The sequence below is a fragment of the Myripristis murdjan genome, chromosome 1 (assembly GCF_902150065.1).
Source record: "Myripristis murdjan chromosome 1, fMyrMur1.1, whole genome shotgun sequence".
Lineage (NCBI taxonomy): Eukaryota > Metazoa > Chordata > Actinopteri > Holocentriformes > Holocentridae > Myripristis > Myripristis murdjan.
This window is the reverse complement of record NC_043980.1, coordinates 29841477-29869333: the sequence shown is the minus strand read 5'-3', so window position 1 is coordinate 29869333 and position 27857 is coordinate 29841477. Positions and strand designations below refer to the sequence as shown.

Sequence of the window (27857 nt, the reverse complement as noted above, 5' to 3'; positions counted from 1 at the left end):
GGCTCTACATTTTGTCCAGTGCACGTCACTTCCCAGGGAAGTCCAAACTTTTCCATCTGGACGGCCCACAGTGGGAGGAGGGAGTCCCCAGCAGCGGGTTTGTGTGGGACTCGGCTACAGCAGCTCTAGTGGCGGATTTTGAACCGCTTTGGCGCACTGTGACATAACAGACTCGTTTATTTATATTTTTTTTCTTCAAAATTGTGGAAAGCCACTGACAAACTGCAGTCCGTTCCGGGTCAAATTTAATTTATTAACTTCCCTGACAGGAAACACACTTGGAGCGATGCGTAAAAGCCACCCTCTCTTGACGCGGAGGGCTTGATGCACAGCCCGGGCGACTTTGAAGAATGTTCCGTCGCCACGACAAACATTAGCAGAGATGGTCTAAACTTTTCTCCGATTTACGCACAGCACCCAGTCTGCAAACATTTGTCGCTTTGGGATCATGCAACGTATACAAAGTCGGGAGTGATCCCAGCTCGGACTGCCTGTATTGTTTTCGTGTGTGAGCCGGTGGAGGGGGAGATGAGCGCTCAGCATGGGACTGTGTCTCGGTTCCGAAGTAACGGAGGAGGAGAAGAAGGCGCGGATACACAGCGCCAAGATAGACAGGGAGCTGTACGAGTACGCCAAACGGGAGCTGAATGTGGTCAAAATCCTCCTTCTAGGTGAGAGAGAGAGGTGACTCTGACCCTGCAGCAGCCACCGACCCAAAGGAGCCCTCATATTTAAACTTACAGTACCCCCAGATAATAAGATTTGTCCCGGGACAGTTTTTTATTGTTCTTGATTTAATATTCAGCTGGATAACTCTGAATCATGCGCAAGGATTTAGTAAAACCTACATCATCCAGTGTCTAATTTCCACTGATTCCATTCATAGTGAAGTCGTTTAGTTTGGGAATCCGTCGAGTTCTCTGGGCAGCCCCCACTGTCCAAAAGTCCATTTGTATTCCTCACCTTTGTCAGTGTGAATAGAGAACAAGACCAATAGTTTGCAGCTCTCCGTGTTCACAGACTGTTGTCACATAACCATGCAGAGGCCTTGGAAATGTGACCGCAGATGCAAGGTTAAATGTGAACTGTCTCGACTCCTCTCTGCTCCCCTCCTCCAGGTGCTGCAGAGAGCGGTAAGAGCACCCTGGTCAAACAGATGAAGATCATCCACAGCCATGGCTTCACCAAGCAAGAACTGACCAGCTTCAAGGTTAGAAACAAACACACATGCACACACTGCAATGAAGTAAAACCATCAGTAAGCCATAGATCAAGTGTGCTGTGATCAGGTAAGTGAGTGTTACGTTGTATACAGTGGACTTTGGGCTGCTGTGTGTGCACTAGTGGGAGTGGACTGGAGTTCACCCATATGGGAGCAGGCGCCTCTTTCTTGTTGATTCAGAGGAACAGGAGAGTCAAAGGAATTCGCTTAAAACTGCTAATCAACACCTGGGCAGAAATGGGTTTGTGGCCGGGGGATTTTTTTGGTTGTTTGTTTTTTGGGATTGCCTATGCTGCAGACATGTGTTATGAACACTGGAAGGTTAAAGATGGCAGAGGAGAAGGGAAGTGAGATGATGCTTAGGGACAGGAGCTCTCAGGGTCAAATCCAAGTTGGTATGCAGCGGTTTGGCTCCCATCTGTAGAGGCTCTTTCTTGTGTGTGTGTGTGTGTGTGTGTGTGTGTGTGTGTGTGTTGAACCATTTCCATTCTCCCCACCCCATCCCTACCCCTGGCAAAACAGAGGAATTTGGCTTTCAGTCCCTCTCTCTCTCTCTCTCTCTCTCTCTCTCTCTCTCTCTCTCTCTCACTCACACACACACACACACACACACACGCACACGCACACACACACACACACACACGTACACACACAGCAGTTTCACTCTGTTTCACCCCTTTTGTTCAACTTCTCATCTTCTTTCACATTCCTCCTGTTGGCACTCTTGTCTACCCCCCCCCCCCCCTCCTCCTCCTCCTCCTCCCTCTTGGTCTCCTTGCTGTATTCTGTATCTTCTCTTACCTCACCTCTCTGCCTCTCTTTCGCCCTGCCTCTGCTTCTCTGTATGTTCATAATGAGCAAGTGATGACAGGGGGAGTCTTTTTTTTTTTTGTCTTCATATTTCAGATATCCACTCTCCCTGAAATAATGAGCCAGTCATTAGAGGACATACAGGGCAGACTTCAAGGGTGAAAAGCAGTGACATAGTGGAAAAACAAACCTGCTCTCAAACTCATTTCTCATCTCTTTTTACTTGTTTCACCAGCATCTTTTAAGATGGCATCATGGGATCTGGTGGAATTTGCTGATATGAAAACAGGCTTCCCAGCTTTGGCTAAAAGTATTCCTAATTAAATTAAAATAACGAACTAACTTACCAAATGTACTTTAATACTTTATTTTGAAAGGATTTTCTTCTGTGTTTGGCTGCTGTTTGTGTCTGAGCACCCAGTGTGTGAGTGATATCAGCGACTTGGGAAATATGAGAAATATTTTCAAACTTCGTCCTTGGCAGCTGCTCAGTGGCCTGGATATGCACGTACTTTTGTGCATGCTTGCTCACACACACGCACACGCACTCACACACATACACATACACACACAAAATATGCTAAATGAAGGTCCCAGTTGTTCCTCCAAGGGGGTTGGGGATGTTTGAATGCATTCCTAAATATTAAGATCCCTCATCTCCTCTTCCTCCCTGCTGCCCCTCATTTCTCACAGCAGCCACCTTCTCCTTTCTTTGTAGTTCACTCCTCATTCTTGGAAACAGAGGCATCAATACTTCCTTTATTGGACTGTGCTGCTGAACTAAAGATAACCCCTGACATGGCCAATTTATGTTCATAGCTTTGCGTTAATCACCCAATTTATTATGTTTTGTTTCACATTCCATCACTGGGCTTGAAAGAGCAATGTGACAAAAGCATGTCACCAGTTAGATCCAGTGGTGTTTCATCACATTTTTAACAGCCAAAAATAAACATTCTTCTGCGTCTATGTGAGACAGTCTAGCTACTTTGTCAGATATAATGGTGATTCACATGGCACGTGCAAGCATTGCATATCCAAACACACACACACACACACACACACACACACAAAAACACACACATATGGCAGGAGTAATCTCTTTTGTCATCTCTGTTGTCAGTTGGTTTTGCCTTTGTTCCCAGGTGACGCCCTTGTTTTCAAGTGGAAAAAATGACACACCACAGACCTATAAATGTGCCCTTTCCCAACCTAACCTCCCACAGCAAATATAGACACACCCCACCTCACACACACCTAGACGCAGTTTGAGCTCATCGTTCTTCATCAAGTGTCTGTATGTTTAATTTCCCATGTTTTGTTTTTTTTTTTTTGCACATACATGCAGCTTATGTCCACTAAGGCAGTGAACGAGGTAAACCCTGACCCGGCCTGGACAGTTTATCCCTGCTGCTAGCTTCATATCAGCTCCCGCAAATCCCCCCTGAAGGCAAACTGAGGAAACCCCATCTTTCTCTCGCTCTCTTCAACCCTGCCAGTCAGGTTTGCATTGTGTTAGGAACACCATGACAGGATAGCAGTTTGGGGGGAAGAAAAAATGAGATGAGGATAGGTAGGAAGGGGGCTCCTCTCTGTCTCATCCCTCCTTTATTTGCTCCATAACTTCGCCTGAGGCTGTGGAGTTGTTTTTACTGTGGATAAGGCCCAGGACGGACTTTTTTTTTTCTGTGCCCTTTCATTCTCTTCCAGCACCCGCAAGTCTGTGTCAACAAAAGTGATGGTGTGTGTGTCTGTATCTGCATGTGTGTGTGTGCATGTCAGTGGGGTGAGAGGTAATGGCTCACTTCATTTGCAAACCGAATTCATATTTTTCTCAATTTTCTGCCCGGAATGCATTCAAGTATTCCTCCTTGGCGTGAGTTTGATGTCGAAACACGTGATGTTTCTGTGGAGCCGCGGTGTGGATGCTTTCTCACCGAGATGACTGTGAGGTTTTGGTTTGGGAAATCAGTCAAGCTGGAAACCTAGAAGCACACACAAACACACATACACACACACACAGATACACACTGGCGCATACATTGTGATACTTTGTTAGCACCGTGGTTCGTGGTTAATGATTAAGTGTCAGGTCAGCGGCAGTTCAGCTGCATTCTTTATTGTGTTTTTGTAGCCGTGCAGAAATACTGAAACACACCCCGGCTGCCTGCGCTGATACTTTCCACTCTTTGGAGGCTGAAGTTGAGTTTCTTTGGCTGATCTGAACCTTCTGTCAGATCAGAACAATAGTTTAGTGTATCTGGATGATTCTAGAGATTACACTGTTGTTACCTGAGTCGTGGTATCACGGATGGCACACTGGATCGCATAATGATCCCACAACATTTGCAACCTGTGTGTGTGTGTGTGTGTGTGTGTGTGTGTGTGTGTGTGTCCTCAGGCTGGTGGTGGTTATTAATAGCCACAGTAAAAGGAAACAATGGTTAAGGAGGTAAGAGAGAGTATTTGTCAGCCTTCACTACAGACCAACACACACACACACACACACACACACACACACTACAGGTGTCTGTTTACTCCTCATTCAAAGAGGTGACGTAGAGCTGATAAAGGATTCAAATTACCATACAAAGACACACCTGTGGCCCCAGGCCTTCTCTGTGTGTGTGTGTGTGTGTGTGTGTTGTGGCGTGCATTGGTTAGGGAAAGACACAGAGAGAGAAAATGGGAGGTGGCTGATTCATTCCATTGACTGGTAAAAGTTTAGTTCCCACACAATTGAGTTTTTTTTTTTTTTTTTTTTTTTTTTTAAAGGTGCACTACGCAAAATTGATGAAAGCTGATCTAGGTGAGAACCATTTAGACTCAACTGACACAAATGCATGTACTTTATCAGTAAGACGGGCGAATCATGTAGCCTCAGCCATCAAATTACACACTCAATCCACACTGTTTTGTCAGCTGAGTCTAAACGTTCCTACTTATATCGAGTCTTGGCAGTTGATTGTGTATCTTTAAACCACAACCTAATATAATGGCTAAACCGCACACACATACACACACTCACTGGTCTTTGTGAATGGTGTGTGAAGTTGGAGGAGGTTCAGCCATGACCCCCTCCCTCCCTTCTCCCCCCTTTCCTGTCAGCACAGGAGGAGGCCTTGAGTGGGAGGAAAGAGGAAAACAATTGATAAGGAGGACCGAGGTGGAAAATGAAGGGGAGGATGGAAGGAGAGTAAAGTAACTAACTAAAGGCCGAGACTGAATGATATCGTCTGTGGCTTTTACAACCCGGAGGAGCGGTGGGTGGACGGGTCAGGGTTAGCGACTGAATTAGATCCAGCCGCTCCAGATAACACAGAAAAGCTTTTGGATTAAAAGGCAATGTCTGTAGGACGTCTGCGTCGTCTGTCCTGTGGACACACATGACTCTGTGGTTGTGTCTTGTCAGGCTCTCTCTGTACTGTTTGCAAACACACACACATACAGTACACGCACACACACACACACACACACACACACACAGTGACTGTTTTGAGAGGTTTTAAAAGGTTTTGATTTGTTGACTCAGTTGTGCTTTCGTTTTATATCAGACTCAAGGATGACCTGATCAGAATTTGACGGTCAGATCTCAAAGGTCAAGGTCACTGTGACCTCACAAAACACATTCCTGGCCATAACTCAACAAATCGTACACTGATTATGACAGTTTCACACAAATGTCTAAAGATAAAATGAGAAAATGTTTTTGAGTGATAACATTTGATTTTTGTCGTGATCATTGTGTTCATGTGTGACAGCCATCTCCTTTTATTTGGAACCTTTGTGCAAATTTTCAGTTAAACAGTAAACAAAATACAAAATATAATTATGTAACACATGCTTCACGGCACATGCTTCCCAATGCATGTACAATTTTTCCCAGGCAACAGTAGTGCCGTGAATGCGCCATATGATGTAACACTTCATCAGTCAGCTTAAGACATCTTAAAGATTGATATCGTCACACAGACGGCCCTCATAGTTCCACTGAGGAAGAGAAAGCTGACAGGCGAAAACCAAGAATTTAACCGCTGATTTCACCACTTGTTCTTTTTTTTTGTTTTTGTTTTTTTTTCTCCCAGTTGAAATGATGGCACTCCGACAAACTTAACATTCAGCTTTTATTTATCTGGAGAAAGTTGGCTGCACATTTGTTCTCTTTTGCAGCAGTGCAGTTTACACCCTTTCTTACCTTGGAGAGTGCCTTGCTCAAGAGCACTACCGCTGCCACCGTTCCTTTTCACTTCTCCCAGCCAGTTCAAGAGTCAGCGTGGCAACTTACTTGACTTACTTGAGTTTTGGTGGTGTTTATGGTTGTGAAGCATAGAAGCTGTCACCTAAAGAACCAATAGTCATATTTTGAGAGAATAAGTGGGATTATGTCATGAGTTAGTGGGGGAGGTGCGGGGCAAGGGACACCAACAGAAAGCAGCTAATTTCAGACGTAAATCAATGCGCAGGTGTCGGAGAAGGTGAAGGTTCTGCTAATGGAGACTCATTTGTCCCCGACACCTTAGTGACACCAGCCCTCCGCCTAGTTCTCCTCTTAAGCCGAGGCCTTGTCACTCCTGAGACTTATCTCGGCTCGCACATTTCACCGAGAGAGCAGCACATCTCAATCCCACCACCGAGACACAGCGAGAGAAGCGACTAGACTGTGATAGAATCGTGATGGAATGTGAGGCTTATCTTTAGCTGGCAGGAGAGAGAGGGAGAATATAAGAGTGGGCGGGCTTGAATAGACAAAGACACCCCCCCCACCTCCAATACACACACACACACACACACACACACACACACACACCTCCCTCCTCTCTGTAGTCACCCGGCTCTCTGTCACTTGTGTCTCCTCATTTCCCAGCACTAAAACAGAGTAATGACTGCACTTTATGTGGGTTACTGTGTACTGTAAGGGTCTTCATCTCAATGGGCCTCATAGCTGCTCTGTGAGATATGACACACACACGCTCATACACACACAGACACACACACACACACACACACACACAGACTGAGCATGATGACATGATGATCGATGCAGGCAGTTCATGACAATTGCGAACAAACAAACAAACCAAAGCAAAGGGAACCACAAAGGCAGGATGAGCTGAGGGATGATCCATAAACCATCACTCACATATCTAAGGTTTCACTGAATTAAGTTACTGTCTTTAGTTTGACTAGACTACATTTGTCTCCTGAAAAAAAAACAAACACATTTTTCATGTTTCCTTGTTGCCTCTATGTGCAAAATGAATTTTACTGTCTATATGGGAACTGTGCGGCTATTACTATGGGTGACTGGATGATACAAATGGCAATAAACATACAGCTTAGACTGGTGTGACCTGTGAATAAATGTCAAATTCGATTCAGACATCTTCAGACAGCAGACTTATCCAGAGAGGCACAAAGCAAGAATTAGATATCTTAGTCTAATAATATTTGAGGAAGTGCTGTGTCATTATGAGTTTCTATGAACTACCAGGCTTGTCAACAGGTGAGATGGGAGTGTGGTGAGTGTTCACTGACTGTTCACTGTTTTATCCACAGAACAGTTACAAATTGACATCAAAGCATTCCAGACCGAGCATTATGTCGGATACATCAAGTGTGAAATATAGTCCAGTAATTTTAGGCCCAAATTGAGGTCAGCCTAGGACAAATTGCAAGAGAAGCAAACTCAACTGATTTTGTATCCTCAGTTTGTCCTGAGTGAGGGGAAAAAAGTCCCAAGGAATCCCATGGGTGGAAAGTTTTGAAAATCACCTATTTATGACCATATAATACCAAAAAACACTGTTTTTAACACACAGGTGAAAGGGGTTCAAAATTTTACTTTCAGATATCACTATAAAAATTCACAAGTTGATTACACACACAAAGACAAGAAAAAAAGTCAATTACAAGTACTTTGAATTATTCTGTTTACACATGCATATCACACATTATCTGATTTGATATGCGCTAATAAGGAGTATAAGGAATAAATGCCAGAACAGATATTTAAACAGTGAATTAAAAGATTACTATATATACAGTAACCTTTTAATTCACTGTTATATAGTAGGTTACTATATATATATAGTAACCTTTTAATTCAAGGTTACTATATATATATATAGTAACCTTTTAGTCATTAGGCACTTGGACTCTTCTGGTCCATTTTTTACTTGGTTTTAATGAGTTTTCATCGCATGGATTTTTTTTTTTTTTTTTTTTTTTGCATATTGCATGTTACCTTGTCCAGTTTCCATTGTTTGCATTTTAACATGCACTAAACCATTTGACAGCTGGTTTTGTGTTCATGTTGCTTTGTGTTTTATTTCATTTCCCTCATATATCTTGGAGTGCATCTTGGAAATGTCCTTGTATGTAATTGTATCATTCTGTAAAAGTCTGCATTTTTTTTTTTTTTTTTTTTTTTTTTGGCAACGTAAGCTGCACTAAGACACATCCTCTCAACCTTTCTTGACATGGCAAATAAAGTCAAACTGAATTTTGATTGTGATTGGGATGTGCTAATTTGAATTGCTGTTACCTCCAAATTAATTATTTCATAGCCACAGCTGCCCATGAGCAAAGTTTTAAGTCTGACCCCCAGCTCCAGCTCGGACAAAAGTGGAAAAAGCAGAGAGAGTGCAAAAGTCTCATTGATAAAACAGACGCAAGATTTTTGCATTTGCTATTTGGTCTGCTTTTATGCAAAACTTCCTGCTTGCATATTTGTTTTGCCACATCACTATGCTACTTATTTATTTGATCTGTGAACCTTGACTTTTGGCAGCCTGCGGTGCTCGATAACCTGCTGACCTCCATGAAGTTTGTCCTCCACGGCATGGGCATCCTCCGCATCAACCTGGCCACCAGCAGGAACAAGGTACTCCATCTGTCTGAACAGTGTGTGTGTGTGTGTGTGTGTGGATGCCTGACAGTTTATCTTTCTGTCATTCTCCTCACACCCTGATGTGTCCATATGTCCTCCATCGCTGTCTCTCTCTCTTGCTCCTACAGCCTTTTCCTTCTCATACAAAACTTTTAGGTCATGGTCTTCCTGCAGTAAGTCCAGATCTCCTGCAGAGAGCAGCATCTCTGCACCACAGGAGCAGCTACAGCATTCAGCGCCTCACTCAAACACACACTGACTACACTGTCAGCTGAAGAGACTCCACGTAGGCATTTATTTTCTCTCTCTCTCTCTCTCTCTCTCTCTCTCTCTCTCTCTCTCTCTCTCTCCCTCTTCAGCAACCTGGAAAAACAAAATATTATTTTGCTCTTGTTGTGCGCTGAGTTAATGAGCTCCATCATAGAATAAATAATGCTGGCATGATTCTTCTTTTTGATAACCAGTATTCACACACACACACACACATAATTGTGTATGTGTGTATGTAATGGAGACAGAGCGTTGGAAGCTAAATGGGTGGATTTATTGTCAGATTCAATTTGATTTGGACTTTATTGCCACAGTTAACAGAGCTCATACGATGGCCACCCACTCACCACATCCTGTTGGGAGATCATGACCATGGTGTTTCCTCGATTAAATGTCACCAGTATGTGTGTTTGTGTGTGTGTGTGTGTGTGTGTGTGCACATCCACTCATTTCCACATTTATTATCATTACCCATTCTAGAGAGGCAAGACGGACCCATAAACGTGCCTGTCGCTCATGCTCATATCCCTCTTCCGTTTGGCCACTACCCATCCGTCTGCTGATGTGTACTTTCCCTCTCGTCTCCCAGGTGCACGCCCATTCTGTCCTGTCGTGTGGGCGCTGCTTTGATGAAGACCAGGTGCTGTTTCCCTTCCTGAGCCACGCCCTTTCCTGTCTGTGGGCCGACCAGGGCGTGAGGGCCGCAGCAGCCAGGGGCTACGAGTACGAGCTCAATGACTCTGCGCTCTAGTGAGTTCTCTTATAACACACACACACACAAACACACACACACATACACAGACCGGGCTACGGAGATGTGCAGGGGGTCTAATTAGCTGGACTTTGTGGCTGATGATCGTCCGTGTGTTCTCTGTCACAGGGAATAAGGGTCGGCGTAGTGGAGAGGAGTAGGGGAGTGAGTGGTAAGGGGGAAGGAGGAGGGGGGACAAAATTCAAGGAGGAGACAAGTAAAATGCCATTTCCTCCACAGATATTCCATATAGTCACATAGCATCCTTAAAACATGCCTGAGTGTGTTTGTTTTGCGCTCACTATAGAAAAAAACTTTGATTTGATTTTGCAGGTTTCGTGTAATAATCACAAAATGTGTTTACTTCACGTTTCTGCTCATCTTTGCCCAAAGCAAGCAGTTTTATTTTAGTCCTCTCACATCATGTTTTCTACCTTTTATCCAGCCATTGGTTTCCATTCATTCCACTATGATATGGAAATGAACTTTCAGAGACTTCAGACTTTCCTCACTGCGATGACGTCGTCCACATTAGTTTTCCTAAAGGCAGCGGCACTGTTGTGTTTTGATGACTTGAAAAGTGGATGGAAAATAGTCCCAGAGCAAACATTTGTTTTACATAACAAAGTGGGTGTTTCAACTTGAAAATTTTGATTACATGTTGTGAAATCTTTAGTGTCCCCGTGTGATTTGCAAAATGGTCTGTTACAATGCCAAATGTGGGTTAAATGTAGTAAACGGGCCAAATATTCACAATCACTGGAATGGCCCTTGGGCAAGTCATTTTAGTCTCACGTTCCTACTTGTTTCCAATGCAGTTTCACTTGTTCCAAGGATTTGTCTGGCAAGTAAACAGTAAATATGATAGTGAAGCAAGGCAGAATGAGACAGAAAATGACTCTTGATTTTAAGAAACAAGTGTTTTTACTTGTTTTAAATACGTAGAACAAGTGAACAAAATTCATACTGAATATGAGACTAAATGACTAAATGATTTTTATAATGATTATTATTATCACTATCATTAGCATTAGCATCGTCATTGTCATTATTATTATTATTATTATTATTGTTATTATTATTGCAGCATTGGTTTTGCATGCAAAAGCAAAGCTGCAGTGAGTAAAAAATGTCGAATGTCGAAAATGTCGATGATCAATGAGATTAGGGGTGAAGGCTAAGAAGGCTGCATATTATGAAAAAAAGTTTTAAGTATGTGGCTGCAGTAATTGACAAAAAAATAAGTAAAATAACCAGGTTTAGGGTAAAGATGCAGGCTGAAAAAAAGAGAGATGATATCAAGAGAGGGAAGGTGACGGTGTGTGTGATCACCTGTGTGTGAGTGTGTGTGGTGTGACAGAGCTGGGACCCACCAGGGGGCCGTCTCCTCTCATCCTCTGCCCCAGTGAGAGGCCACGGCTCTGGGGTTATTTACACCGACAGGCCCCTTGGTCCCCACTGAGAACAACCCAACATCACTATCACACTGTGCTCTCTTCACACACACACACACACACACACACACACAGTACATACACACACATTGTCCACACTGCTGAGTCCAGGAAGCAGTGTTTTTTTTTTTTTTTTAGCGGCGGGGTGTGTGAAGTTGTCCAAGAAACTGATTCAGAATGACTAGCTGAGAATGCCACAGTCGGTCCAGCTAGGTGGAGACGTCATTGTGTGTGTGTTTGTAGATCACATCTTACAGAGTGCACACACAAACACACACACACACGCTATCTGGCAATAGCTAATCTGTGCTAGAAAGCTTAGCCTCAGAGTGTTATTAGAGTAAGCCGCAGAAATCGTAGCTCAGTGAATATTTGTAATGCAGATGAGCCGCTGCGCCCCCTGGGGCCCCAGTCTTATCACTGCACAGCCCACCTGCCACTTGGCAGCTGACACAGTCATGACACACACGCTGTGGGTGGCACACGCGTCGACACACACGTAACCGAGACCTGATTTTATTCTCTTTTGATCTCAGGTTTGTCTGCAGGTTATCAAATTCTCATTCTCTTTTTTCCTCCCCTCTGCCTCTTCTGACACCTCTGTCTCTTTCACCCAACACACTTCCCTTTCTCTCCGCACCCTCCTCCTTCTCCTCCCCCATGTGTAGTTTCTTTGAGAACATGGGCCGCATCACCTCTCCAGACTACGTGCCTACAGAGACGGATGTGCTGCGAGTACGACTGAGGACCACAGGGGTTATAGAGACCCAGTTTAAAGTCAGCCACCTCATCTTCAGGTAGACGCTTTTCACCTGCCTTTGGGTTTCCTATTGAGAGTCTCATGCAGTTTTACATGCTATTAGGACTTTGCACATAACAATACAGAAGAGGGATTCTCATGACCACCGGAGAGAAAGGACTAGGGATATCACAATACCAGACTTTGGCAGCTGATACCAGTGAAATCAGGTGCCCCGACAGAAGCACAGCCTCTTTAAATTAGACCATCCAGCCCTCACGAAAAAAGCTTATCATTGATAAATAGTCTGTTGAGCAGATCAACCATCAGAGCTTATTGTTCTAGCTCGACATGAGGGAAGGCCGCTGTCCTCTCAGATTTCACGTTGGTACACAGGCAGGTCTCTTCAAGAGCATGGGATGTGCCACATCACATCACTTCTTTTCACCTCCTCAGCTTTGACACTCTTATCTCTCGCTACAGCCACGCAATAGACCTGAGATGTGAGATGGAGATGGGCCGACTCACTCAATAGATCAATATGGCACCTATCAGCTGGCTTACATCATCTGTTGACTACACACACTCACACACACACACCGAGAAAAGCACAGTGTAGTGTGTCGGGGAATCAGTCTTATCAGTGAAGTCGCAGAGGGCAAGTACCTGAGCCTTGGCAGGCTGATGTCAGATCATCATATTTATCTCTGATCATTGCCACTGTCACACGATACCACCGACTTTATCTGATTTCCTGAAGCCGCTGACGTGCGTGACAGCAGGATAGATATTAATGAATTTGCCCATCCAAGCTTTAAAGGACCACAACAGTGATTCTGCATGTTTAGCCGAGTATCTACAAAGTGTATTTACTTCACGTTCCTGCTAATCTTTTCCTAAAGCAAGCGGTCGTGTTTCAGAACTGATTTCATTTTTCCTCCCCTTTTATCTTGCCACTGGTTTCATTCCACTACAATATGAAAATGAACTTTCAGAGACTTCAAACTTTCTTCACACCAGTACTCCATCACCGTAATGACGCCGTCCACATCGGTTTTCCTAAAGGCAGCAGCACTGTTGTGTTTTGATGACTTGAAATTGGGCGGAGCGAAATGGTCTCTCAGCTGGAAAATAGTCCCGGGGGAAACGTTTGTTTTACAGACAATTTTCAGTTCTGTGGTTTATGAACGGTGATGACTTTGTTAGCCACAGAAACAGAGCATTATGAGGTGACTCAAATTTGAAAGATCAAAGTATTTTGATTATGTTTTGCAAAAACTTTAGTAACCCTGAATGCTTTGCAAAATGGCCAAAAAATTAAAATCATGTGTATGGTCCTTAAAAGTCCGGTCCTCAAAGTAAAATTCCACCTGACGATATTTCTGCAGTGTTGGAAACTGTCCATTTTGGTGAACCTATGACGTTTCCTCTAGCGCCACCAGCAGGCCAAATTACTGCAGTGTAATATCTCAACATTGTCAGTGGACCACCATGAAATTTGGTGACAGCTTTTGTTAGATAGTTATTTATACGGCTGCTCCTTTGGCTGACAACATTTTAATTTCAAATTGTAACTGCACCTCTGGAGTAATTACAGTTATCTGATTTCCTGGACAGTACATTGACCTTTACTGGACATCGACTGTTTCACCAGTCAGTGTTCCCTGGACTCACCTTGGCTCACCAGAATAACCATTGTATTTTGCTTTTCAGCTTGTTTAATGCTGAAAATGCTCATTCACTAATTATTCAACACTGATTTCTCATAGGTGAACAGAAAGGCTCCATTTTATTTATTTATTTGGTTAATGTTAAATTGCTCTGGAGCTTCCAGCAGGACTTTGTGCTTCCTTTGTGCAGATGCCACCTTTACAAGTAGATCACGCGCCATGATTATAATCTTAAAGGTATGCTGTACCTAAATGTATCCCAATTTATCATGATTTCTACTGCAAATTACCTGAAAATGTCACAAATTTAAAGCTCTCCACTTATGATCAGTTTTCCTGCTGATGGTAACGTCAGTAGGCGATGGAATGAAGGAAACATTTTCAACGTCGGCTGTAAGGCTACTTCCACAACATTTTATTTTCAAAAGAGCGCTGCCTCACATCTGTGACACTGTGTTGAGTGAGAAGGACACCTCTCGCTTTTTCCCAACTCCAAAAGGCTCACTCTCTTGCTCTTACTAGGCTTTTGATCTCTCCACCCACACTTTCCTGAATTTAGCGAGTTCAGGCACGTTCTCTGCATATTGTTGAAAGGCTTTTCTGGAAATCAGTCACTGAGAAGCAGAAGTGCACATGGCAGGTTGAGGAAAAGTGTATACGGCAAAAAGAAATAAATAAATAAGTAAAAAAAAAATTACAGTTCTTCATCATAAAATAACTCCTGGAGTGTACTGAACATCACAAAGTGGTGATATATGACACCACCAGAGCGTTATGATCCCAGTTTCCACATTTTTTTTCCTTTCAAGGACTGTGACCATAGCAATAACATATATCCCTGTAATGCTATTAAATCCTGCATCACTTTAAAAAGTAAAGAAACAGGAGCACAGTGTCAGATGTAAATATGCCACCACTCCAAAACAAGAACTTGAAGATGGATTCGCAGGCAAGACGTGAAAAGCGTGTTTGCTGGTCACCATTCTAGGTAAAATGCCAGTGCAAACTACGAATGTTACAGCCACGTGATCAAGATTTCCTTCAGACCAGAGATCCCTCACCGGGTTTTCTGTGAACAATCAAGGTTTATGGCCCTTGTGGCACTGGAAATCAAAAGGTCGACCTTGAAATTGTTGGCTTGTAACGGCCGAGTGAAGGCTTGTGGGTGATTTTCCACACTGTGGCTTTATTGGAACACTAATGGGCCATGTAGGGTTAACAGGGTTACATTCAGAGATGTATACTGTGTGGGTGTGTGTTCATGCACCTGTGTAATCTATTCTCTATTATCCCTCCACTTCACCAAAGTGTCATATCAAGCAGATCAGATTACGCCGTCGCTCTCTCTTAGTAATGTCTACAATCCACAATAACAGCCTGTCCTTCACCCCCAACTCTAAATGACATTTTATATGAAATTCTTATAACAAATTGCATTACGTCTGCTTTTCATAAGACCTCTGCTTAGCATATAAACCTCGTAGAGAGAGCCGGTTTGTCAACAGCCGCCTTCAACAGGGGTGCACTTGTGTCACATCTCGTATCTTCATCATGTAAGGCTTCGGATTCCTCTGACCTTTCTTTAAACGTGTGTTTGTTTTGTTTTGTGTACGTGTGTGTGTGTGTGTGTACAGGAGACACTTAGGTTTGTTTCAGTGCACACGAGGAAAAGTTTCGACGTGCTTTGATCATAACAGCGTCAGTTGTCCTGTGCAGATAAATTCTGTTTTCCCTCGCAGTCTTTTTTGTTTGCGTCACTCCAGTCACTTGCCACACAGAGTCAGAAACCAGATTTCTTCTCATTATTATGAAATGTCTCTCTCTCTCTCTCTCTCTCTCTCTCTCTCACTGTCAGATCTGAGTCACCAACCCAGGGTCCCAGGTGGCATTTAAGGAACCTAACCAACATCCTTGCTCACTTAAACCCTCTCTCTTATCGCTACTTGACTTTTTAAATGGGCAAGTAATTGGGTTTAGTTAATTGACAAACAAGGGTGTGTGTGTGTGTGTGTGTGTGTGTGTGTGTGTGTGTAAGTGCAGTAGTGCGTGTGTGGCGTAGAGACATCAGGCCCTTGGGTTTGATGGAGGAGCTTAGCATAAGTTGATGTAATTATTTCAAACTCCACAACAAAAAGGATATTAAGGGGATTTAGAGGGGGAGACGGTTTTCATCTCAGTATCCGGTGTTTGTCAGAGAGACACACACACAGGCAGAGAGTGAGAACGGTGCACATGAGAGTTATTACTCCATCTTTAGAAATGTCTCTCCATTCAGCCATTGTCAGTCTGTTATTTTACGTGTCAGCTGAGGATGAACATTTTTCTCCTCTAATATAAATCGGTGGAGACGCTCTGGATTCTGGAGAGTCGCTGTAAATTCTTGAAATATTGCTTTCCAAAATGCCAGTGATATCAGTGCCAGCATGTATTCAGCTGAAGTTTAAGAACAAAGAACCGTTACTGTCTCGTTGGCTTTCCTAAGAACAGCTCGTTCATAGTCGACTACAGGGGTTTAATTCATTTAAAAAACAATAATAAATTTCTTATCAACACCATGAGCTCTAGAGTTGCCGCAAGAAGTGCAGACGTTACTGTAGTCTGCCACAGAGACCATCAACATGCAAGCTCCAGGTCAGCCAACTATCGGTAAAGAGGCCAAGGTGTTTGTATGTGAGATGGGTTCAGCGTGTCCTCTCCAGGGTCAAACACCGTCTCCTCTGTCTCCTTTGTCTTTTTAACACTCAAGCCCAGGTGGTTCTCCTCACACCATGCTGCAAGTGTTTGAGTTTCTAACTAATACTCTGTCCTTCTCTAATAAACCTAAGATGGCAGTGTCATCTGAGAGTTTAATGATGTAGTTATTAGGGTTACGGCTTCTACACTCATTGTTGTACAAAGTAAAGAGGACAGGTGAACCAACACACTCCATGTTCAAGGTTACAGGTACTGAAAAAACACTTGCAAAACACTGACCTGTTGTCTACAGCTGATCAAAAGTGGTACCATCTCGTGATGAGAGGTTGGATATTCAACTCGTCCAGCTTCTTAACTAACAGATGTGGCTGACAAGTATTAAAATCTGAATTAAAATCAACAAATAAAACATGTACATAAGAAGCAGAAGTGCTTCAATATAAAATGCAACACGGCTGTGACAGCATCATCTGGGCCTCTGTTACTCTGTTAAAACAAGGGGAAACATGAAACATTAACAAAGAAAAAGACTTAACGAATGCGACCAAATGTTCCCGTGCACAGAATAATTGAGATAAAACGTCTCTGGTCAGAGTCAGTGGTCTCAAACATGATCGCACTGAGTGACCAGCTCTGTGCCCACTTCAGCCTCAACAGGTTTAGAGGTGGCAGATTGTTAGTGTCACACCAGTTTGTGAGTCTGCAGTGTGGCATACATGTTTCAAAAAAAAAAAAAAAAAAAAAACGCACGGGACACAGGTGATGATCACGTTGCAGCACGCTCCCGCTGGCAAGGCAAGGAGACGCACCCATTCGCTCGTTTCAGCGCCGTCAAACTGCTGTTCTCTTTTATTTTGAATAGGTGAATAGGTGTCACCCATTCATCAGACCATTAAAATGCTTAAATAAATTAATAAATTGTGCTTAAGTCAGCTTTTGAAGATTCCCTGTATGTGTGACACAAGAACGAGACAAAAACTGTGTTGGTTTATTCTCTAATCTGCAGCTAAAGGAGAAATTAGAAATAACAACACTGCTAATAATGATAGAATTAACCTAATTTCAGCCAGCAATTTATTATTAGTTGCATCAGCAGTCGTAATGTTCAAGCCTCTGCCCCTCCCTGAGAATCTCAGGTTTCAGCCATATCAGATGTCAGCGTATGTATTCCCTTTGAAAACTGGAGAGTAAATGCATTTTCACACATTTTCACGCCGACATGTCTCACATGCACAAGACGCCTCTGTGAATGGAGGTCACCTCAGGTCTCATCCTGTTAATCAAACCCTTAATCAACAATGTAATGGATGACTCTGAGTTTCAAGTGCTAAGCCGCCCTGTGTGTGTGTGTGTGTGTGTGTGTGTGTGTGTGTGTGTGTGTGTGTATACAGTCACACCACTTTTCACCCAGACAGCCTAGTTTGCATACAGATGTCTTCTTTGCCCTTTGATCCCTCATTTGCTCCCCTCAGAGTAATAAGGCTCTGTCTCGTTTTTCCCGTCATTAATGTAAACTGATCTGATAATTACAATTGCAATGCTGCAGACACGGGTGACGATATTGGAGTGAAAATGGGTCGAGGAAAGCAAGAGCAGATGGTTAGAGGGGAGGACGGGGTGACAGAGAGGGAAACTGGCAGGGGAACAACTGAGATTTACATTCCCGTCAGGTATGGTGTATAAAAGTACCTGTAAAAAAAAAAAAAAAAAAAAAAGAGCAAAAAATGAATTAAACTCAGGCATCTGGGTGTCATTTCAAAGCTTTCAAAGCAAATTTATTCATCTTGATATCAGTGATGACATCAAACATGGTGGCCTTCATCATTAATGCTAAGAATGGAATTGTTATAGAAGTATTTGTTGACATTTTAATTAATAATTTGATGTGTGCTTATGCCCAATTGCTACCCATATGAACCGAACCATTGCACATACAGAGGTGAAAATGGTATCAGACATCTTATCTTAGCCTGGGTAAGTTGGAAAAGGGTATTTTTCCCAAAATGTCAAATTATTCCTTCAACCTGCGGTGTGAATGCAATGATGTTGGGCATCGGAAATCTCCAGGCTGGAGTTCCAATTCCTGAGTTTTTTTGAACACATATATCCTGATGAAGATCCTAATGGGATCCCAACATGGACATGAGACAACATTAAATTAAAGGAAAAATTCCCTTTTAAAGTTTCATGAGGCCACTAGTCTGGTTCTTGTGACGTTGGCCAAGGTTTGACAGATGCTGCCTCTCAGTGCAGCAGGTTCTAAGATTTAGAAAAACAACAGTGAACGTAATCTCCTGGATGCAGGATGACACTGTGAGTGCAGTTAGAAATCTTTTCTCATCTATTGCTCTCACTTCTCTTTTCCCTTTCTGTGCCTTGTCCTCCTTTCCTTGTGTTCATTTCATCTTCAATAAAGAGCTACAGTAACTAGATGGAGACTCAGATGGAAGGGGGAAGATTGTACCTCTGGTCTTGAAAATGGGTGAAATTGAGGAAAACATCTCTCTCTCCCTCTCCCTCTCTCTCTCTCTCTCTCTCTCTCTCTCTCTTTCTGACCTTTCAAAGCTCTTTGTGCTGCTATGTTGTGATTGTCTTGGGGAAAATTGAAAATGGGTTATCCAGCCCGCAGTGATGTGCATCACACACACTCATCTTGTGTGTGTGTGTGTGTGTGTCTATATGAGTGTTTGTCGCATATTTGAGGGATATCTGACCTTATCTAAAACCAATACAATCTGTCATTGATTAGAGTTTCCTTCAGTACTACAGTAAAGCATCAGTATGGAAGGTCATGAACACACGGAAAGCTCAGCCTCACATAGAAATTGAATCCTGCCAGAGCACATGCCAGTCAAAAATATGATTTCCTTTGCCCCACTTGCTTAATCAAAGGAAGGGTTTGTTTTGTTATTTTGCAATCACGTGTGGCTGAAGTGTGAGTCCTGCTCTCAGCACCTGCCGTCCCTGGCCCTCACAGTGTGGCCGACAGGGAGAGCAGGTCAGGGGCTGATGCCAGGCCAGGGGAACCAACCAGAAAACCAGAAAACAGAGAGCCAGCGTGACTTCAACACAGACATGACACCTGAAGATAGATCCTAGCAACTATAAACATAGTTAGAAATCTTGGGAAGAACAGAAACTAAGTGAATTGAGCTGGGAGGTCAGCTGGATGGGCCACTGTGGCTAATGTAGTCACAGCAAAACCGCATTTTGAGTCGATCATTTAGAAGTGTAAACCCTTGGGATATACCTTTTTTTATTATTATTATTAGAATCGGGTCAAAAATGTTTATGATGGTGGAATTTGTATGAATGTCTTCTCATGAACAATGAAGTCACCGCTTTTACCATTTTCTGTTTTCCAGGAAGTAAAACTAACGAGATGCTGATATCCAGGCAGGTCCATAAGTATTTGGACAGTGACACAGTGTTTAAAATTTTGCCCTTGTACACCACCACGGTGGATTTGAAATGGAGTAATCAAGATGAGACTGAAGTGCCGACTCTCAGCTTTAATTTAAGGGGTTGAACAAAAATATTGCATTAACCGTTTAGGAATCACAGCCGGTTTTATACATTGATAATGAGATAAAAAATAAATAAATAAATAAATAAAAATTCTGTTGGGACTCTGGTGGTCAGGCAGTTGTGCCTGTTGTCATTGAATAGAAACCAATGAAAAGCCTGTTCAGTGGTATGACAGGATTTATCCCTTTATATCTACACCACATACCACCTCTACCTCCACCCAACGCCTGGGAATCTTCTTCATTCCCTCTCTCCATACCTCTGTCCCTCTCCGTAGGATGTATGATGTTGGAGGTCAGCGAACAGAGCGGAGGAAGTGGATCGCTTGTTTCGAGGACGTCAGGGCGGTGCTGTTTGTGGTGTCCCTCAGCGGCTATGACATGACCCTTGTAGAAGACCCCTCCATGGTAAAGACACTTAGTCAAGCCACTTTCTTACTGCATGGTACAACCCGACTCAACTCCGCTCGCTCTTGGTAACAGGCGCTTTCAGGATTTCATTCACACACAAGAACAATGGAGGATATCGAAGGGATGGTGTTCTTGGTTCTAGATATGTGGCTGTTAGTCACAGCAAGCAGACAAATTTTGTTCACCTCTCAGAAGAGACTGAAGGCAGCAAGAAAAAAGACTGCTGAAAAAAATAGAAGAGTGCGGAGGATGTCTGTGTCACATAATGATGACGCAGTGATGCAGTTATGACTCTAGTGACGATTGTCTCTAACCAGTCGGTGTCTGTGGTGTTTTCACATCACCTTTCTGTATCGGCTCAGCTTGCTTGGAACCTCGACAGAGGTGGTAGCAAAAAGTACCACGTACTATCCACAACCTTTGCCTGATGGAAAACCAAAAAGGCAAGTAGAGTCAAGTTGAGTTGTACCATAAGGTGGAGAAGCAGCTTTTGTCCCATCCATGTCACTCACACACTCATCAGAGCAGATACAGCCCCCACCAGTTCAGTCGCCACCCATCAGAGCATGATGCACCAGTCCTAGCTTGTCGGCAAAATTACTGTTTTGATTCAAACGTGGTTACAGAATTCAGTGAAACCAGCACTGTTAAAGAAACAAATCTACAAATACAGATGTTCAAATTAAGTTCTCATACATTCACACCTCTTTGCTTGGTATCCTCCAAACGTCTTCAGCTGTCTGATGATGTTATTGTCTTCCCCTCACAGAATCGTTTGCAGGAGAGCCTGAAGCTTTTCTCCTCTATCTGCAACAATGTCTTCTTCCGCAGCACCTCTATGGTAAGAAGTTCATCATAAATTCACCAACTCAACGTTAGCAGGAACGTTGCATGTAGAAAAATAATATAATTCACATATATGCTGGATATAATAACTGATAAATGTTCTGATAAAAGTTCTATTACAGTTCCCTCCTCGTTGTTTGTAACTAATCATTTGTTCAATTCTAGATTTTTTGGCAATCCAAACCCAGAGGCAAAAAGATAGAAAAGAGATAAAAAACAAAACAAAATTGAGTGTCTTTAAAAAGACATTCTGCAAAGTTGTGTCATGTTCAATTGCTCCTAGTAAGTCTGAAGAACTCCTGATCATCATGAAAAAGAAACTTTTCGTGAAGGTTGGTGTGGTTGGAGAGTTTGTGTGGGTAGGGTTTCTTAGAGTACTTCGATTATCAGTTCAACTGAGTGCTGCTTTTTGTCCATTTATGCCCCAATCTCAAACAAGTTGAATTAACACTTTAACACTTGGATTTCATTGATTCTGACTGGTTGAAGGAGGAGGTTTCGATCTTGTTGTTGACCCACTTGTGGATTTGGTGGCCCCCTAGTCGTCTGGACATATGGTGCCGTCTAATTGTATCAAGTCTTTTTCACATCTTCACAAGATCTTCACACTGATACTTGGTGCTTGTTAAAATTTAGCACCAAGAATTTCACATTCTTATCCTACCACCCTTTAAATTCTAACAATGACTACTTTTTTATTTTTTCTGCAATTGTCAAATCCATCTCTGATTCAATAGTGCTTCCTACTTTATTATCTGATCCTATTCCTTATCTCCCTCTGTAATATTCCTCATCCCTTGGGCTATAAAAGATGGTGTTTCAGCACTTCCCTACTGGAGGACAAAAAGTTTATTTCTTATATATTGAAAGTAGCGAGTAAATTCTTCTGTTATAACTCCTAATGAAAGGTTAATGCCTACATCTTGTGGAAAACAGCAGACTGTTGTATACGAAGAATCGGCATATAATTTTAATCCCATCATTCAGATGGGATTAAAATGGTGCTTCTTTCGGTGCCATCAGGAATGAAAATGGTGACTTATGCACTCTATTCTCCCCAATAAAGAAAGAGTTCTCTAGTTTGTATTTAAAATTATATCTCTCAGCCAGGGTCTAAATTCAGTAACTACTTTTTTGGATCGTTTTGAGTCACCATCTCCCTTGGCTTGTTCAGGCAAGACCGGTTCCCCCATTTCTTTATCAGAGCTTTAAAATGTTTATTGACACGATGCAGACAAAAGAGACCCCAGGCCTCTATGGTGTACTTCCTGACCTGTTGCTTGATGGTGGAATTTGTTAAGAAACACCTTAGATTGTTCCAGTTATAGGCCTCTGCCAGTCCCTAATTGATTTTAAATTGTTTGCTGAAGTCCTGCAAAGAAGCTTATCCCTTCTTTAGTTTACCCAGATCAAACAGGCTTCATCAAAGACCATCAGGCATTAGCTAAACACTGTTTAGGTAATCGTATACACATTACACATTACATATTACATTCCTCTCCTACTGGACTTCTTCATCCTGAAGGTACTGGTGCATTTGAGTTTGTGTTGTCTAGATCCACCAGATAAGGTTGCCCTTTATCTCCTGTGCTTTGCTCTGTCTCCATAGGCCTGCGCTCACCAACGTGTTACTCCCAAAAGAGTCAAAGCATCATTCATCTCTCTACGCTGATAATATCCTATTGTACTTGTTCAATATTTATCCTTAAATTCCACTTTTTATCACTAATGAAGCACTTTGGTCCTTGCCAGGATTCAAAATTAATTTGGGAAAAGCTAGTTTATCTTATGTGTGTTGTGTAATTTTTATGGTTATATTATAAAGGACAACTTTGCCCCTGAAGACCATCAGGGATGATCTGAATATTTGATCTTCTCTAAATGTCACTCTTCATCTAAGAACCTGTGTCAAGATGAACGTAGTGCCCCAAGTGAACTTGCTGGTTTCTGTACTCCCAGTACCTTCTCCAGGGACTCTTTTTTAAACAGTCAAACATGCATTGGGAAATGTCCTAAAATTAACATAACAGCACTACAAAAGCAATTCCCCATGTGGGGACAAATAAAGTTTGACTTGATTTGACGACCCAAAACAATCTTATGTTTTTCCCCAAATTTAAAATTCTCCTCCCACATTCAAATATTATTTGATGTTCTTTGGTGAGTGATCATTGAGTGATAGAAAGGTAACTTTCTACTCCCATTTGAATTATTCAAATTCAATATTAATGGTTTCTAAAGAATTTTACCATGGTACCTGTTGTTTTTTTATGTCGGCATGGCAACAGGTGGTAAAACTCATCGTTTTTCCTTTAAGTTTCATGATTTGTCACCAATTTGGAATAATCACTATTTTCTGGGTCTCCTCCTTTTACCTTCTTTTCATCTTTTAACATGTGTGAAAAGATATCTGCAGTGATGAGGCCTGTGCTCCCTCCAGGATCTCAGAGATGATTTTCCTTGTCACCATTCCACTGTACAGTTTGAAGTGTAGTAACATCTGTCCTAAGAATCCACAGCAATACTCTGTCCTTTCAAGCTACCATATCCTAGACAGATTGAATACAGACTGAAGAATATTCTGGCTGTCAGTGTGTGTGTGTGTGTGTGTGTGTGAGAGAGAGAGAGAGACTGCCAGTCAGCCCAGCACTTCCCTGGAGAGTTGTTAATGGACAGAGCACACATGGATGAGTGGAGCAAAAGCTCTCTCTAGCTCTGATTCACTAACACTCTATTGAATGAGAATATCTGTGGGATATGTTTGAGAAACACACATGCATGTGCTCCCACAATCACAAACACATGCATGAGCATGCACACACACACACACACACACAGGGAGTCCAGCCATAACCCTTTGTCTCAGAGTCCTCTGTCACTCGTGATTAAGCAGAGAGTTGTAATTAACGTCGGGTTTTGGCAAGGTGACATTTCCCTCCCTCTGTGTTTTTCCATTATCGCTTACGGTAAATGATCACATTAAACAGCCGTGTAACGAGCCTATTTAATTTATTCTGCTTAACTCACTTTAAAAACCCACTTAAAATACAAGTTTGCGTTTGATTAGGGAATGTCTTCTTCAATTAACTCTGTAGTGTTTTCTACAGTTTGCTGAAGCCTTACAGTGGCGTGCTGTTTTTAGTATTTTTGTTTAGCCTGTGAGTCAGCAGTCAAATTTGTAAGGCTGCATCTCCCTCCAGCTTTTATCTGCTGGGGCTTGTATGAAAACAAGGCATTACAATGGACTACACATTTGTTCATGAATGTCAGGAATGATGATGCTGCAGATGCAAAAATTGTGACACTTTTTAGTTGCCCATAAGTGCAATACATTTGGTGAATTACTGACTTTTCACTGTATTTTTTTTTTTTTTTTTAAGAGATTGGATGTAAGGCTTACACCGCACAGTTCATTAGAGCCAAATGCGTAACTCAGTGCCTGTGTGTGACATGTTCATGTCCAGGATTGTGTGTGGGCATGTACATTATATGGCTAACAGGCTCATTAAACAAAAGTGTTTAATGATACCTTTTTATGTGGGAGGGATTTGTAACCTGCACCTCAATTAATTCTTCAGTGTGGCTGATCAGTGTTAATGACACTGAGGCTCTCCTGAATATTCCCTTCATCGAATCCCGCTCTACAGTCCTCTGTGCTTCCCTCATCATTATCGGAGCTTTTTTTTTTGTTTTTGTGATCAAATAGAAGCCAGAGGAGAGGACTTAGTCATACTTTTAATTGGTCTGTTACAAAGCCAGAAGTTCCTGTGAAATGTTCTCTCTGGCCCGACACTGTTTGAGGGTCGAGACAGAGGAAGGAGAGGAGCCAAAAAGGGCAACGCTGAGAGATTTATGAAAGTAGGAGCTGTGCCTGTTGATTGCTTTGAGTGAAGATTAAAAGTGATTGATTGCCCGCTGATGTATGGCGCAAGGTAATTGATCCACGGCTACCTTCTCCTGCTGGTATCATCACAACTATTGATTTCCATTGTATCCAAATAGTAAAATGACAATCATTTTGACCATAACATACATCTGAGTTATTGTTTTAATATTTTATAGTTATTGCAGTGTTACTGATGGGAATGAATAAATCAAATAAGCGTTCCTCACTGTTATCATTTGAATTGATTGTGCTTTTCCCTAGGGCAGAGGTTCTTTGACTCGCGATCATAGACACACGCGTGAAAAGCTTCTTGTGGCCTCACCTCATTCAGCTCCTTTTTTTATTGCAGATTTTATTCATGAACAAGATTGATCTCTTTCAAGAGAAGATTTTGCACTCTGGGCGACATCTGCGATTATACCTTCCTCAATTTAAAGGTGAGACTGAAAGAACAAAACATTGTCATTTTATCAAGCTGAAATATTGTAACATGAGCTGTGTGTAGTTGTACATATTGAGCACTGAAAAGAAAATAATGCAGAATGAGGGGTCATCATGTGCAATTTAGGGCCTCTAAACTCCACACCCATCATCTCACATACATATATGAGCAGTAGTCACCAAGTTGACATTGGCACAGTCTCTTTCATGCCGCTGTAGTCACACACTGATTTGCTCACTTTGTGGATTTTGCATCGGTCGTGCCCGGCACTTTGGGTCCTCTCTGCTCTCATGAAAATGTCAATAAAAATGCTAAAACTCTTGGGATTGGGGTCACCACCGGAGCAAGCATCCCTCTCACATTGACCTCCCCGGATATGATGACTAGTCTAATATACAGGGAGAGAGGCCCTTTTTTAAGCCCTCTGTGTGGTGGGTGGGTTGGGGGGAGGTCGACAGTCCAATAGGAGCGGTGGTGGAGGTGCAGGGAGACAGATGGCGCACTGGCTCATGGTAAAAGCCTGATCCAGACCATGTCTCCTCTCCTCTGACAGGTGCAGACTGCGATGTGGATTCGGCAGCCCGGTTCATCGCTGCCACCTTCATCTCGCTCAACACCACGCCCAACAAACTCATCTACCACCACTTCACCACGGCCACAGATACCTCCAACATCCAGATTGTCTTCCAGGTTGTTATGGACACGATTATCAAAGAGAACCTGGAGGCCGTATCTCTTCTTTAACTTGTGGCTGCAACCAGCACAGGCCATACCTGTGCAACACTCTGTGCCCTCTGATTAGCAACAAAATGCTTCAAATGCTGTGGACCTCCTTGCTTTGACTTTTTCAATGTGAAATAATCCCATTTAGGCGTATCGTCCCTCTTGTCTTTTGCGCATGTAAGGTGCAGCCTAGAAGGATTGTAGCATCACTAGTCACCTTGCTCCTTCGACTTTTAATATTCTAGGCGGAGTTGCAGTTTATCCTCTGCAGTGTTTTGTATCTTTGAATCATTACACTGCTTTTTTTCGCACATGACATTTCATTCACATGACAAAACTTTGAGAAAGAAGGAGGAGCGGTTTGGCCAATCCTTTGGCCTGGATTGGAGGCCTAAACATGTTGACATTTGAAACCTTGACTTTTCTGTGGAAAATAATGGACTACTGTGGGCATTTCTATTTTTGTACTGTACTATGCAAACCACATCAGAGTATGAACTCTGGCATTACTTTTTTTGAGCCTGACCTTTGATATTTTTTCCATTTTTCATTATGTGTACATACGTGCCATTTCTTTGCCTTTCCCTACTCTTCCTGTGAATGTGTGTGTGTGTGTGTGTGTGTGTGTGGGCGCAGACGCAGCGGAGAGAGTGTGGGGATTTACTGTTTGTCCATTACTTCCGCGCTGCAGGGTTCACTCATGCATACCATCATTTGTTTTCCCCTCATCCATCACTAACCCGTGGGTCTGTTGTGCATGTCCTGTGCGTCACACCCTCGTAATGGGGCAGTGATCACTGTGAAACCTCCCTTGTGTGTGTGTGTGTGTGTGTGTGTGTGTGTGTGTGTGTGTGTGTGTGTGTGTGTGTGTGTGTGTGTGTGTGTGCACTTGTCCTGATCTGAAATCGCCCAGCCTCTCAATTTATCGGAGTCTGTGCTTTTCAGCTGTATTCTCTCCCTCTTTTACCATGAGTGACGACACCAAGAATACAAAAATGGTCAAATCCCAGCTGTATTTTTTTTTAAAGTAATCACATGCTTGAAACTTTGTACCCTTTGTGCAACATTCTCCCTTTTTATTTCCCTCCCTTCGTTCCTGTTTCCCACACACATCCTTCATAAGCCTGGATTTTCCATCTAAGGATGGTGCCACATCTGTGAAGTGCACGGCATTAACTCAGCTGGTTCCTGTCATGAAGACTCGCTGTCAAACCTCTCAGAAGCTCCTCTCCTCCAACTCCAGCCAGACACAGAACTGATCATATCTAATATGAATGTTGAAGGTTGAAAAAAGACAAAGACATTCCCAAGTGCCTTGCAGTGAACTTTTTGCTGCAGTATGTAACATGTATGTAATTTCATGTATTTTTTTTTTCTTTTGTGCTTTCAGTAGGATGGTTCACATTTCACCCCACCACCTTTTGAAGTATCAGCACCAGCACGCCGGTGGTGAAGTGATAGACTATGCCCATAAATTTTTACTTCATGGTTTCTGTTAAAATATGCAATGAAAATAAATAAAT

General features: G+C 42.6%; 1 protein-coding gene across 1 annotated transcript; it reads left to right on the top strand.

The window, feature by feature from the left end:
* The first annotated feature begins 50 nt into the window (after positions 1 to 50).
* Positions 51 to 27857, top strand: gnav1 (guanine nucleotide binding protein (G protein) alpha v1). Its single transcript, XM_030064895.1, has 9 exons — positions 51 to 671; positions 1119 to 1210; positions 8823 to 8915; positions 9781 to 9941; positions 12065 to 12193; positions 20305 to 20434; positions 21207 to 21278; positions 25519 to 25606; positions 26165 to 27857. The coding sequence occupies exons 1-9, from the start codon at positions 542 to 544 to the stop codon at positions 26353 to 26355; spliced, it is 1086 nt and encodes a 361-aa protein (XP_029920755.1). The 5' UTR covers positions 51 to 541; the 3' UTR covers positions 26356 to 27857.

Excerpts from the sequence above, each read along its gene's own strand:
- gnav1 (XM_030064895.1), top strand. The coding sequence starts at position 542 with ATGGGACTGTGTCTCGGTTCCGAAGTAACGGAGGAGGAGAAGAAGGCG. Across the intron at positions 20,435-21,206 it reads TTGTAGAAGACCCCTCCATG|AATCGTTTGCAGGAGAGCCT; the intron begins GTAAAGACACTT and ends TTCCCCTCACAG. Across the intron at positions 21,279-25,518 it reads TCTTCCGCAGCACCTCTATG|ATTTTATTCATGAACAAGAT; the intron begins GTAAGAAGTTCA and ends TTTTTATTGCAG.